This window comes from Paramisgurnus dabryanus, chromosome 11 (genome assembly GCF_030506205.2).
Source record: "Paramisgurnus dabryanus chromosome 11, PD_genome_1.1, whole genome shotgun sequence".
Lineage (NCBI taxonomy): Eukaryota > Metazoa > Chordata > Actinopteri > Cypriniformes > Cobitidae > Paramisgurnus > Paramisgurnus dabryanus.
In genome coordinates, this window is record NC_133347.1 from 28,012,373 (window position 1) to 28,027,240 (window position 14,868).

The 14,868-nt window shown below is 38.0% G+C and overlaps 2 protein-coding genes across 2 annotated transcripts; both read right to left on the reverse strand.

Annotated features, from left to right (window-relative positions):
- Positions 1 to 3,525: 3,525 nt before the first annotated feature.
- Positions 3,526 to 10,455, reverse strand: LOC135730123 (chromosome-associated kinesin KIF4-like). The gene is made up of 14 exons (XM_065247987.2): positions 10,362 to 10,455; positions 8,009 to 8,128; positions 7,730 to 7,905; positions 7,512 to 7,618; positions 7,308 to 7,360; positions 7,042 to 7,068; positions 6,574 to 6,733; positions 6,409 to 6,475; positions 6,224 to 6,325; positions 5,922 to 6,116; positions 5,750 to 5,843; positions 5,539 to 5,658; positions 5,258 to 5,435; positions 3,526 to 5,147 (listed from the first exon to the last, which is right to left on the reverse strand). The coding sequence occupies exons 10-14, from the start codon at positions 5,931 to 5,933 to the stop codon at positions 5,081 to 5,083; spliced, it is 471 nt and encodes a 156-aa protein (XP_065104059.1). The 5' UTR covers positions 5,934 to 6,116; positions 6,224 to 6,325; positions 6,409 to 6,475; positions 6,574 to 6,733; positions 7,042 to 7,068; positions 7,308 to 7,360; positions 7,512 to 7,618; positions 7,730 to 7,905; positions 8,009 to 8,128; positions 10,362 to 10,455; the 3' UTR covers positions 3,526 to 5,080.
- Positions 10,456 to 13,265: 2,810 nt separating this feature from the next.
- Positions 13,266 to 14,623, reverse strand: LOC135730124 (osmotic avoidance abnormal protein 3-like). Its single transcript, XM_065247988.2, has 6 exons — positions 14,466 to 14,623; positions 14,187 to 14,362; positions 13,970 to 14,076; positions 13,766 to 13,818; positions 13,447 to 13,510; positions 13,266 to 13,309 (listed from the first exon to the last, which is right to left on the reverse strand). Exons 2-5 carry the CDS (start codon positions 14,331 to 14,333, stop codon positions 13,458 to 13,460), a joined length of 360 nt encoding a protein of 119 aa, XP_065104060.1. The 5' UTR covers positions 14,334 to 14,362; positions 14,466 to 14,623; the 3' UTR covers positions 13,266 to 13,309; positions 13,447 to 13,457.
- Between the last annotated feature and the right edge of the window lie 245 nt (positions 14,624 to 14,868).

Below are 14,868 nucleotides of genomic sequence, written 5' to 3' on the forward strand. Positions count from 1 at the left end.
GACGCTCCTTGCCAAGTTTTGGAAGATGAGCTCCCAAAACAATAGTGAAAGCCACGAGATACTATCGTATTGACTTATCAACACGAGCCTGAATCGGAGATAGTTTAGAGTCATTTGAAACTGCAATTTTAAACTGCATTAAAACTAATAAGTGTTGGGGTCCATTATAATGAGGAAAATCCTGGAATATTTTCATAAAAAAGCATAATTTCTTCTCGACTGAACAAAGAAAAGACATCAACATTTTGGATGACATGGTGGTGAGTAAATTATCTGGAGGGAGGCTCCCAAAGGGAGTCAATTCCCATATACCCCAATGTTAAAATGGCCAAATTTACAGTAGAGAATAATGTGTTTACAGCCTGGTACAAAAATAGTTTTTGGTCTGTATAACTAAGTTTGCCCTTCATAACCACTGTGGGGGGGGGGGTGAATTTTTTTATAACTCATCCGTTTATATTATTTGTTATTGTAGGACTTTTTTCTATGAATAAATTGATTAAATTTAAACTATTTTTATATTATTGTTATTAAGAAGTATATGTTTATTTAATTGAGCAGAAAAAATTACATTCAATAGTAATACAAATTCAACAAAACTCCTTGAAAGTAGGGCTTGTTTTATATTTCACACTGTTACTTATGCTGCTGTATATGTAGGTATGTGACAAAAATTTTAAACATGGTTAAATGCTAAAACTAGTTGTTCAAATAGAAAACGCTTGAAAAAAACTTTACAATGACACAAAGACCATGTCTATGGGTTCAAGAATAACAAAATACTGGCCATTTTAAACTCGAAAATCACCACCTTATTTTGTCCCATTGTTTTCCATTTTGCGGGTGGTAAAATAACCCTTGCGCGTCGTTCAAATTCATTGAAATTTTGTTCACTTGTAGTTAGCAATTAAACTAAATGTAAGTTACAATTCCAAGAATGTTTTTACTCCGCACGTCGCTTGAGGTAATCCGAAGTTTCGTCGAGAGGAACCAAATTGACAGCCATGACAGCCGAGAGTGTCAAGTATATGCACTGTCCAATCCTGCTTGTGTTTATTCAGTATATGTATCTAAGCAAATTTATTTGTAATGTTTACCATTTCAGTATTCACTGAGCTTTCTGACAGCTGGGGCCTTTGATTTTACAGAGGTAAGTGAAATATCCAATGGAAACGCCCCATATTATTAAAAGTAAACTAACTAATTATTTATTTTTAACTTAGCCTGTCATGCCTTGCATCAGGCGGTGGTGGTGTCTGCTGCTTTTGAAGAATTTCCCCTTTAATGTTTGTTTGTTTTCTTCTTCTTTTAAAACGTACTACTCATTGAAGCTTCAATTACCAAATGCCTAAATTTAGCAGTTTAAAATAAATGTTTTTAACTATAGATAAATTCATTACATGTATCAATCTAAACAAGTGGATTTCAATTTTGGTCCTGGGGATGTCATTAAGAACAAACTGTCTTCATGAGACTTTATATTTTAAACATTTGAAGGTCAGATGCTGAAAGAAAGCATTATTGATTGGCTAAGGCGCTGCATGCTAGCTAAGTTGACTGTTGCAGGTTTTCTAATGGAAGGATGTCATCTCCATAACATTAGCATCTTTGCTAAAAGTACGCCAGGTGAGGTGACGAGAGGAAAAGTGCCCTTGTGTGCTTCTTTGATATAAATACAACAAACGGTTTATCAACGACTCTGAAAGCGAGGTGAACAAATAGAAAAAAACACTTGATGATAACGAAACTTATTTTGATATGGACTTTCATGTGTCTGTTGCAGAGTGCCCATGTGAGGCGAAGTTATACACTGTGTGTGTACAAGTTATTATATTTTATTTTGAGATAAGTTTAAATTGATGATTTTTGCTGATGAAAAAAAACAATAGAGACCATTACGGAATCTGTCAATGTCAATGTCAATTTTTATTTATATAGCACCATTTTCACAACACATGGTTGACCAATGTGCTTTACATTAAAACATACACCACATTTGCACAGTAAGGATAAAAGTAAAAGTTAAAAATTAAAAAGTACCACAAACATTTAAAATAATTTAAAATAAAATAAAAACTATAAGTTAAATCATGGTAAAACACAGTGCTTCAACCAGAAATAAAAGCTTTATCAAACAGATAGCCTCGTCTTTGGTGTAACCAATAGTCTCTGGTTTGATGACCGGAGAGATCATGTTTCACTGCGTTCAATTAAAAGTTCAGATATATACGAAGGGGCCATACCATGTAATGACTTAAACACGATTAATACAATTTTGAAATCAACTCTATAGCGTACAGGCAGCCAGTGTAAAGACTGTAAAACTGGAGTGATATGATCCCGCTTACGAGACCTGGTCAGAAATCTTGCTGCTGCGTTCTGAACGAGCTGTAAACGAGAAAGAGCTGTTTGACTAATCCCAGCGTACAGTGAATTACAATAATCTAATCTGGAGGTAATGAAAGCATGTATCACTTTTTCAAGGTTTTTAAAAGATAGGAAAGGTTTTACTTTAGCAAAAAGCCGCAGTTGGAAAAAGGAAGATTTAACCACACTATTAATCTGTCTATCAAATTTCATTTGCTCATCAAATACAACATCCACATTTTTTACATGTTGCTTAACATACACTGATAACTCACCCAAATTTGGAATTGTAGAAGTCACAGACACAGAAGTTCTGTTTTGCTCTCATTGAAATGTAAAAATTTTAGGGACAGCCATTTCTTTACATCACTCAAACAAAGCAATAGTGTATTCAGTCCATCCAGTGCATTCCGTTTTAGAGGCAGATAAACTTGTGTATCGTCCGCATAGCAATAAAACAATAGCCCATACTTTCTGAAAATAGAGCCAAGAGGGAGCATATAGAGAGAGAAAAGATTGATCCTTGAGGAACTCCACTGGTTATTGCAGCTTTACTTGAAGTATGATCTCCTAACTTCACTGAAAAGGTCCTATTTGTCAGATAGGATCTAAACCACTGCAGGGCACTGCCAGTAATGCCAGCACAATATTCCAGTCGATCAAGAAGTACAGCATGATCGACAGTATCAAATGCAGCGGTTAGATCTAAAAGGAGTAATACCGCATAGTTACCCGAGTCACATGTTAGCAGTATGTCATTTGAAACTTTCAGCAGTGCAGTCTCAGTAGAGTCATGTTTTCTAAACCCAGATTGGAAAACCTCAAAGATCGAATTTTCAGCCATAAAAAATTGTATTTGATCAAGAACTGATTTCTCAATAATTTTTGAAATGAAAGACAAGTTAGAGATGGGCCTAAAATTTGTCAGAATAGTAGGATCCATACCCTGTTTTTAAAGCAGAAGGCGAACAGTTGCAACAACAGAGTAAAACAACTAAAAACAGCAGTACATCTAGAACGAGTTGAAGGGTCAGATGAAACTGGGTTTAGCCCCATTCTTAGATCATGTGTCTTTTGTACAAAGAAACAGAGGAAGTCTTCACAGGAAACTAATGACACTTCTATATCAGGACCAGTGGAGGGGTTGATGGTGGAATTTATAACATTAAACAAGGTTTTCGGTTTATGACAGTTCTTGTTTATAATGTCAGTGAAATAAATTGATCTTGCCGTTTTCACTGCTTTCTGATATTGAGTTAGTGAGTCTCTGAACATTTGCATTGAAACCTGAAGTCTGTCCTTCCTCCATTTTTGTTCAAATCTTCTGCAAATACGCCTAAAAGTGCGAGTTGTGTCATTAAGCCAAGGCTCAGATTACGGTTTATGGCGATGAGTCTTTAAAGGTGCCACTTGGTCTAGAGCATGTGAAGTAGTTCTTCAGCACTTGAATCGGTGTTTGGAACGTCACTTTGTAGCAAACCTTCACTAAAGGCTGAGCGAAAAGCTTCTCTGGTAGCTGATGTGATAAGCCGAGACTGGCGAGCCGGATACAACAGCGTAACAGTTTTGTTAAAAGATGGAAACGTAAACATAATAGTCTTGTGGTCGGAGAAACTATTTTCACACACCTCTAGTTCATTCAGAGAGCAGCCGTAAGTAAGCACTAAATCCAGTGTATGGCCATGCTGATGAGTGGGTACATTGATCTGAAGCGTCAGATCAAATGCATTTAGCAGATTGATAAAATCCTTTGCTAAGGAATCTGCTGCACAGCAGACATGAACATTAAAGTCCCCAACAATCATTAGTTTGTCATATTTTGCAATGAAATCTCCCAAAAATCAGCAAAATCCTTCAGAAAATTCAAATTAGGTTTTGGGGGACGATAAATCAGTGCAAACACAACAGGGTCGCATAGCTCCAGAGTAAACAACTGTAGCTCAAAGCTTTGGTATTCCTTTGAAACTACGGGACGGCAGGAAAAAATGTCTTTAGAGGCCAGGCCACCACCTCGCCCCGTTGTACGCGGTGAATTTAAAAACAGAGAGTTTGACGGAACCATTTCAGAAAAAGCGCTAATATCCCCCGGAGTAATCCATGTTTCAGTCAAAAAGAGAAGGTCTAGGTGGCGAGCAGAGAAAAAGTCATTTATAATGAAAGTCTTGTTTACTACCGACGTGGCGTTAATCAAAGCCATTCTGAGCAGCGCTGGAAGTTCAGGAGAGGCCGCAGGTTGTTTCGCCCGAGGCAGCAGCCGAAGGTTCCCCGGACACACTCCTCCCCACGTGGGGCGAGACGCGCAAAGAACCAGGAGCTGGGAAACTCCTGGAGGTGGGAAACACGGGAACAATCCAACCATGCACTGGCTCCGGGGAACGCCAGCGCGGGTAGCATTTCCCGAAGTCCTTTATAAAGCTCCCCGGGGAAGAACGGGACTCCCGGTGGAATCGCATGTAGCATTTTAGCTTAACAGCTAAGCCACCCCGTCGTCCACGTTGTCTCTTTCACTTTCTGCCCTGCAGGGTGCAAGGCCAGCGGCGAATACAATCCGGAATTGACTTCAGAAAGGGAGGTGGAGCACCATGAAAACTGATGAGTTGTTTATAAGAAATTTCTTCCAACTTTAAAAGAGTACATCGGTCATATGTTAAAACTGGTAAAGCACACTGTGTTAAACACTTCATAAATGAGCTTAGAACAAACAAACTCAGGACTATGCTGAGCGATAGACGGCATGCCAACCACAACGGCGCCATCTTGCCTCCTTGAGGATCTTGAACCTGAGTTAGAAAAACAATAAAGCTGAATTTTCATAACATGAAGCTGAAAACATTAACCTAAATTATAACTGCTCAAATATCCGCTTAAAAAATATAAAATTTCTAGGTACCTGCTGTTTTTTAGTCGCTTAATTTCCGCTGCACGTGGGTCAACATTTAAAATGGGTTTATTTTTGATTTCACGGGCACGATCAGCGTATCGCAACGTATTGATCGTTTCCTCAATGTTGAAGTCCGCTGGGCTGATGCACGCAATCATTAACGTGTGACTGTTTCCTCCGAGAGAGTCTAGGGAAGGTTTTGAGAAGCATTTGCATGAAGTTGACATCATAACGTAGTGTTAAAAACTACAGATCCATATGAACGTATATCTTAAACGTATCGGTCTTACCCTGGAGAAGACGCGTCAGCTTAGAGTCTCTGTACGGTACGAAAGTTCCCTTCTTGCTTTCATCACCAAGCGCGCTGATCACGTTTCCAAGACACAGCAGTACACGATTAATGCTGATCCCTTTTCATTACAAACATAACAAATAATTACACAAGCAAATCGTAAACATTGCCACATATTTTCTCAAAAATCTTATCATAAGTACTCCTACTCCTAATCTCATTATGAAGCCTGAGGATAAGGTCTGTTTTTAAACCACAGGGATCCACCCCACAAGCTTTGCACAGTTTCTTGACATCATCAACCTTTAAAGTTGAAACAAATTTTTTGTAAAACTATGATACATATTCACACAAACAAGAAATATTACAAATAATCCTGACCTTCATTTTCATGACTTCCTCGAGAAGTCTGTCTTCAGTGATGTCTAGCTCTGTCTGCTCTTTTGTTTTTGCTGGGCGGTGTACTTTTTTCCCACTCTGCGTTTAAAACCACATCAGATTTTCGAGTTTCTGGTCCAATCCACGGTGCCCAAAAACCAAAGGTCGGCTTGACAACAAATGGATTCTCCTCCCCAACTACATGAGAAAACATTTAAATATATGTTGTTTTAGTTTGTTAATCAGTCATTCAATAGAGGCAGGTACAATTTACTTCAGTGACAAAGAAAAAAAACATGTCTTACCCTTTACAAACTCAAGGGAAATAATATTCAAAGACAGAGACTCCCAGAAGTCTCTCAGATTAACTTCCCCAGTATACTCGGTTTGATCAGGTACCTCACTCACTGCGTAAGGAAACCAACATTCTTTGTTCCTCACCATATAAACAAACACTGTCAGAATAGCTTTGTTGTGCATGCTGTCATACCTGGCATACTGAAAACTCCCTTTTTATGTTTTGCGACACAAGAGGTGGCATTTATAGATTTTGAAACCTGAAATAAAAAAAGTTAACAAATTTTCACTTTTGTCAAAAATGATTGGATACAATATCCTATTCATAGTGAATATAATAATATTTTGGTCAACTTACACCCATGTACTACCAACCAAGATAAATGGGACTGAAGGTGGCCTGTTGCCTGGAAGTTCTCATCAAATTTTATATTGTCCTTAGGACAAAGCGGACAGTGAAATTTTGTGCACTGGTATGCCTCAAGAGTGTCCTGCACATCTTTCACTGATAAGTGAACCTAAAACACAATAACATGCGTTTCACATTTATTTCACTGATTGTTATTAGTAATACATTTTATAAAATAATATTAAAACAAATGTTTCAATTACATTACATTACATTGTGGTTTACGCAGAAAAAAGCATAACTACAATGAAAACTTTTAAAAATGAAAAGTTTTAAAAGAATTGCATGCAATGTATAATTAAAATAGGAGTTGTAAAGTTATTCTAATATCAAATCCATTTACAAAACGTTTAAGACATTTACTATTTGAAAATCAATGCAGTCCTAAAACGTACAAAAATTACACTGCCACAATACCTTATTATGGTCTTCAGAATCCATAATCTAGAGAGCAAGTTGTAGAAATGGAATGCAGAAAAGAGATTTTGTCATGCACGTTACAGATTTTGTAATTTGTGTGCTACTAAAAAAAACTACAGAAATGTATTTGGATACACTCCCCCCCCCCCCTTTTTTTAAGTACATCAAGACTAAAAACAGCGTACAAACGCCATTATGAAATGGTCTTCTTCAGAACTTATAATGCTTTTATAAAAAAACTAAAATCTGTACAGCAAACTTACCCCTTCTTTTCAACTGCACGCTGACATGTGAACGCGGTTTTCTTCTTTGTTTTCTGATGGATCGCAAAAACAAAACTTACACATTACCGCCACCAACTGTGTGGAGCATAAACACAGGTGATACTAAATAAACCAATCAAAATCCTCTAGAAGTTTGTACAGCCCACTTGCGGCTAAAGCTCCACCCACTTGCTGCTAACCCACCCATTTGCAGCTGGCTCCGACCTCCGTTTATACCCATCTCTAGTGTAGTGCGATAGACGGCATGCCAACCACAACGGCGCCATCTTGCCTCCTTGGGGATCTTGAACCTGAGTTAGAAAAACAATAAAGCTGAATTTTCATAACATGAAGCTGAAAACATTAACCTGAATTATAACTGCTCAAATATCCGCTTAAAAAAATATAAAATTTCTAGGTACCTGCTGTTTGAGTCGCTTCATTTCCGCTGCACGTGGATCAACATTCAAAATGGGTTTATTTTTGATTTCACGGGCACGATCAGCGTATCGCAACGTATTGATCGTTTCCTCAATGTTGGAGTCCGCTGGGCTGACGCGCGCAATCATTAACGTGTGACTGTTTCCTCCGAGAGAGTCTAGGGAAGGTTTTGAGAAGCATTTGCATGAAGTTGACATCATAACGTAATGTTAAAAACTACAGATCCATATGAACGAATATCTTAAATGTATCGGTCTTACCCTGGAGAAGACGCGTCAGCTTAGAGTCTCTGTATGATACGAAAGTTCCCTTCTTGCTTTCATCACCAAGCGCGCTGATCACGTTTCCAAGACACAGCAGTCCACGATTAATGCTGATCCCTTTTCATTACAAACACAACAAATAATTACACAAGCAAATCGTAAACATTGCCACATAAATGTTATATTTAAGCAATATCGCATATATATTGCTTTTATACAACAGTTTGACGGCACACGTTTAAAAAAAGAAAACTAGAAAACAACAACGGAGTGATTTTAAAAGCCTCTTTGTTTGGGAACTACTTTCTTTTGCCACGGATTTGAGGGCGGCCAGAATGACAGGTAACACTTTCGGCTGCTTTGAATCTCATAATAACTCAATGGACGGAGCAGCCGTTTCTTTATATTACCGTTTCTTGGTCACAAAGTGTAGTTTTAAGATTAGTACAGTCGAGAATATATATGTATTATATTTAAAACTGCAGTCGATTAGTAAAGATAGCTCCTGTTTGAACGTTTGCTTAGTAAGATTCGGTGCGTATGAGAACCAGAGCATGAGCGGACGTCAGTGTTCACTCGCCCCGCTGACCACCGCCCTCTCTGGGCTACATCTCTGACAGGGATTCCCTTGTCTGTTTGATGGTCAAAAATGAGATCAAATCAGCAGTATTTGGTGTCATGATGAAACAATTACTTGGTTTCTTATTCATATTTAGTGTCTTTTGTGTCGTTATTGTTTTGGCGCGAGGTAAAACTTAATAAAACTATACTTATATAATGTTACTATTGCTTTCCCATTTAATCTTAACACGATACGAGCACTCGCTACTTCTTGTCAGTACTAAATGTTTTTTATAAGTGTCAGAGAGATGAGGCGTTTCTCAATATGCGTTCTTGTCTGTACTTGGTGCTGATGACGTTTCACAAGTCCACAAGAACACAAGTACTATTCCAATTCAAAGTTCGCATCAAGCCCAAGTTCACATAAAATCCCCGGATGTGTTCTTGATCCGCCCATTTTATCGAGGATACATCAGAGGAGACTTGTGTGGACTTATGACAGCGAAGTTTCCCAGAACGCATTTCGCGTCAGGAGTTTGTTCTTCCGAGTCTGAACTTGCAAGTTCGAACTACGAAGGACACAAGTCCGAGTTCGGCGTACTGGGTTTTGAGAAACGGCTATGTTTTTTGCATGCTGCTTATAAATATATCAGTGGTGATATCTCATAACATGTTTTAATAGTCACGTCACGGTAAAATAAATGATCAATGTCCACATTTAACAGCTGTGCTGCTTACCTTCAGTTCCACGGTGTTTTCGCGTTGTGAACAGAGATCGCTCCAGAAAAAATATTGTTTACATTCCTCTTTCCAAGTGTTAATCGTCCACACGACGTGACAAGACATTACTCCCATTAAGTTTAACATAACATCCAAGAGCGCTGATCTTTGACAGAATAATCAGTTCCAATTGGGATTCACACACTGATTCACGAGCTAGTTAACTAATGAGACACACGTAGAGTTTAAAAATAGCGCGTCTGTGTGTGCATGCAGTTTTTCTAGTCAGAGACGAGCCTGTTTAAAAAAACTCCATTCACTAATACAAAAATGACCAGCAGGTGGCGGAATGATACAAAATGGTGAAGCGGTTACTGTGCCGTTATCAGTAGGATGTGGCACGCCTCTTAGCCAATCAGATTCGAGAACCAGAAAGAACTGTTGTATAAAGACATTTACAGTACTGTGCAAAAGTCTTAGGCCACCATCACCGGACTTGTTGTTTTAGAAGTTTTAATGTCCATCAATATTTGTTCTTCAATCTATTTATTAAGATACAAACAGAAAATACAGGCAATATGTACAAAAATAAAAAAATACATTTACAGGACTAAATGTCTTCTTTAGGCATCGTCAGTGTGACCTCTCTTGGCACTAAACACATCCTGAGCGTTTTTGAGCAGAATGAATTAAAGACTAATTTCTTTGAAATTAGAAATTAAGATTTAATTTTATTTAGATTAAAGAGATCCTGCCGTTTCCTGCTATTGCTCAAGTGGAAGGGGAGTTTACCCTAAAAACTTGACACATCTGTTTACATTTTTATAGTTTTTAATACTTCATACACATTTCTTGTATTTTCTCGATATATTCTATTAAACAGAATGAGAAACAATTATACATTATCACTATAACACTGCAAAAACAACAAATCTAATTCTGGCATGGTGGCCTAAGACTTGTGCACAGTACTTTATATTAGGCAGGTATTAGTCATTTTTAATTCATCAGAATCTGTAAATGTTGAGATTTAACAGCGCTTACTTGAAGTTATCTAGTACTAACTCACCCTCCTTTAGGCGATCGCCCTCTGATTTAGTTTTTTCTGTCTCTCAGATCCAGTAAGATCCACCAAGTGTAGTTTGGAGATCATGATGTCACTCCTTTACAAACACAAAATTGCGCATATTGAAATGGCGAAAATGCGGTCAATGGAAACACAGCAATTTCACATAAACTCCCATAAATCGCAAAAATGTATTTACGTGGTTACTTGTAAGGAACTCATTAGAACTGATCTGCAAGCATTCAAAACGGCAAAATCCAGGGTGGAAGGTTTCTGAATAAATTCCCTGGAGCTCACCTCGCTTTCCCTTCCCAGCATAACCTGGTGGATACACAAGAAGCACAATAAGAAATAGAGTTTATAGTTGACAGTGAACATTTACAAACATTAAGAATAATTTCTCAGCTCTGTAGGTCCATGCCGTGCAAGTGAATGGTGTCCAGAACTTTAAAACTCCGAGGGATGATATAAGTAAATTCGATTTTTCGTTTTCCTTTAGACTAACAATTAGTTTATTCATCAACAATTTACACAAAAAGTACCAGGTGTGCAGCATTTGTACTCAAACCCACACTCCAAACAAGTGGAGATTGAGTACATTTTCCAGAAGAGCTGTTTGTAGCGAGACGACTTATTTTTCCAGCATGTAACACCTGAGGTGAAAAAAAATTAACATAGCATTTAACATTATCAAAGATGTTCTTGTTATGCATTTTATTTTTTAATGTCAATATTTACTTTCTAGCCATAAGAAGTGTGCCTGATTCTTATACTTGTCATCCCCAACTATGCCCCTGAACCTTGAGCAGGTCAATGACAGGGTCATGTAGGCAGCATCTCCTTCTTGAAGAACAACTTCAAGAAGTATGTTCTTCAGCAACGCTCCTGATAACTGAAAAGATAGCAACAGTTAGCACAGGCTGTTAAAAAATTTTAAAAGCACATTATAGAACATTCACCTTGAAGATGAAGCATGATGGAGGGTCGTCGTCTTTTAACAGCTCATCCTTAAAGAAAAATCTAAGTGGATTAAAATTGTTCTATGATACACATTTTAAAATCATCATTACAATTGATTATGCATACCTTGCTAAAAACAGAGGGCATAACTGGGGTTTGGTCTGCTAAAATGAAGTAATTTAAGATTAGCTGACCAATATTATAGCTATATAATTTGAAACCCAGCATAGTATATGTATTTTGTTTTATATCAAAGTTCGTTTTCTCTTTCTCCCATGGCTTCCACAATTTGATTGTCATTAGGCCTGTCACGATAACAAATTTTGCTAGGCGATAAATTGCCTCGGAATTTATCGCGATAGGCGGTAACATTGATGCTCCGGGACCATTATAATAATGCAGATACACCTTTTCAAAGATCTATAAACTTTTATTTCTAAACAATAAGTAATACTGGAACTGGAAGACATTTTAAATATCCACAAGAAATGAACAAAATAACAGGATGATTTCGTTTTAGGTGCATATGCATGTTTGTCGTGTTGCCACTTTTAAGTGCTACGTTATTACCACAAATGCGACATAACGGCTCGTTCAGGTTTAGTGGTTCGTTCAGGTTTAGTGGTTCACCTCGGTCATTAGGTTTAAATCCAAAGTACTCCCACACTGCAGCTGTAGCGTTTGGTTTTGAAACTTGGCTGTTTACACTTGGTATCAAGATGTGTTTTTGATCAGATCACAAGTGGACGAGAGAGACATATCACATTTACACCTGGTATTTAAATCCGTCTCTTTTGTCCACTTTCGACCGCTTCTGTGCTGAATACTGTGAGGGGACGGTCCGTGAGACGGTGGGCGAGTCTCTCCGCTGTCATTTGAACGCCAGCGGGAGTAATTATGAGTTTATATGGACGCAAACTAATATTATGTCGGAGTCCGCTGCTTGTTTAGCAAGTATACATGCTGCACAGTGTTTTGTACGTTTATATGTTAGAGCTTTCTCTGAATTTTCAGCGCAATTGATGAAATAAGATCGCGCAACTTTCACACGCTTGCAAAATGAAACTGCGGAGATCACCCGCTTTAGTTTATCAATGAAAGGCTAAAATAGCACTGTTCACCTTGTGTCAGAAAAGTCAGAAAAGACGTAAAACATTGTGATCCGATCGATAAAAACGCATGTTAATGACAAGTGTAAACAGCCTCTAGTAAATCCATCTTTTTCTCCAACTCTCGTCTTAACTAGTGTTTTCTCCTGCTACACTTCTCACGCGGCTCTCATCCTCCTCAGTACTCCTACTGTGATAGGCTACGCCAGGAGTCCCCCCTCCCCACACAGATCATGCGACTGACAAATGACTGACGAGGGTTCACTCCTTGTCACTCGTTGCACGGAGCGGTCATCCAGTCTCTTTGGTAGAGAGAGAGAGAGAGACAAGGAAAACAAACAAGCATGCAAATGTGAATTATCGCGGCCTAAAAAAATGATCGAACTCATTTTATTTACCGTGCGATTAATCGATTTATCGTTTATCGCGACAGGCCTAATTGTCATGCAACAAAAAACAAATAAAGTAAGAAAAAGAACAAGTACAATATCAAAATTAATTGAATGCAAGGATGCATTACATTAAGTACAGCTAATTTTTTTCACACTTACTCTAAAGAGAAATTGTCAAGCAAGATGGCACACCACCATTTTCTTATGTTCTTCATGTTAAGCTGTGTACATAAAGTAATGATTTAGTACAATTTTCAATTATATTAAAATGCATATAGCTACAAAAAATAAATACTTACTTCAGTGAAGTCAAACTTCTGTCCAAGAATAACATACAGTGCATACTATAATATACAAGAAACACCCAAAAAGTTAAATGGGTAACAGCAATTGATTACACCTCGATGTTCCTCATTTACAGTACATTTTATGTACTTGCCATCAAGACAAACACTCCACAGTTATTTGACAGCCTTTGTCTTGCATTGTCCTAGTAATGAAATCAAAAACACCATAAATGATTAATTGATGTGATAAACACACAACAACTTGTAAATTAAGAACTTTATACATTACAGCAGAAGCTGTGATCGTAGTCATGTGGGACATCAAAAAAAAAAATCCTACCGTAATGTCATTTAGGAAAGTCTCCGACCATTGTCCTGGTGTCCCAATATTTTGGGCAAGATCTCTATCAATTAAAAAAAAGACAAAAAAAGACAGAGGTATATGAACAATGAATAAAGATGAGCAACAATGCTTACTTGCAAGAACCTGTTAGCCTGCACCCCCACTTATCCCAAGAAATTGCATACCGGGACTACAACAGATACAGTTCATGAACCCTTTGCACTTAAAGCTATGGTCTACGATTTCAAAGATTGTGGATATAATGCACAACTTATAATGCTTTTATAAAAAACTAAAATCTGTACAGCTAACTTACCCCTTCTTTTCAACTGCACGCTGACATGTGAACAAGGTTTTCTTCTTTGTTTTCTGATGGATCGCAAAAACAAAACTTAAACATTACCGCCACCAACTGTGTGGAGCATAAACACAGGTGATACTAAATAAACCAATCAAAATCCTCTAAAAGTTTGTACAGCCCACTTGCGGCTAAAGCCCCACCCACTTGCTGCTAACCCACCCATTTGCAGCTGGCTCCGACCTCCGTTTACACCCATCTCTAGTGTAGTGCGATAGACGGCATGCCAACCACAAAGGTGCCATCTTGCCTCCTTGAGGATCTTGAACCTGAGTTAGAAAAACAATAAAGCTGAATTTTCATAACATGAAGCTGAAAACATTAACCTAAATTATAACTGCTCAAATATCCGTTTAAAAAATATAAAATTTCTAGGTACCTGCTGTTTGAGTCGCTTCATTTCCGCTGCACGTGGGTCAACATTCAAAATGGGTTTATTTTTGATTTCACGGGCACGATCAGCGTATCGCAACGTATTGATCGTTTCCTCAATGCTGGAGTCCGCTGGGCTGACGCAACCAATCATTAACGTGTGACTGTTTCCTCCGAGAGAGTCTAGGGAAGGTTTTGAGAAGCATTTGCATGAAGTTGACATCATAACGTAATGTTAAAAACTACAGATCCATATGAACGAATATCTTAAATGTATCGGTCTTACCCTGGAGAAGACGCGTCAGCTTAGAGTCTCTGTACGGTACGAAAGTTCCCTTCTTGCTTTCATCACCAAGCGCGCTGATCACGTTTCCAAGACACAGCAGTACACGATTAATGCTGATCCCTTTTCATTACAAACATAACAAATAATTACACAAGCAAATCGTAAACATTGCCACATAAATGTTATATTTAAGCAATATCCCATATATATTGCTTTTATACAACAGTTTGACGGCACACGTTTAAAAAAAGAAAACTAGAAAACAACAACGGAGTTATTTTAAAAGCCTCTTTGTTTGGGAACTACTTTCTTTCGCCACGGATTTGAGGGCGGCCAGAATGACAGGTAACACTCGGCTGCTTTGAATCTCATAATAACTCAATGGACGGAGCAGCCGTTTCTT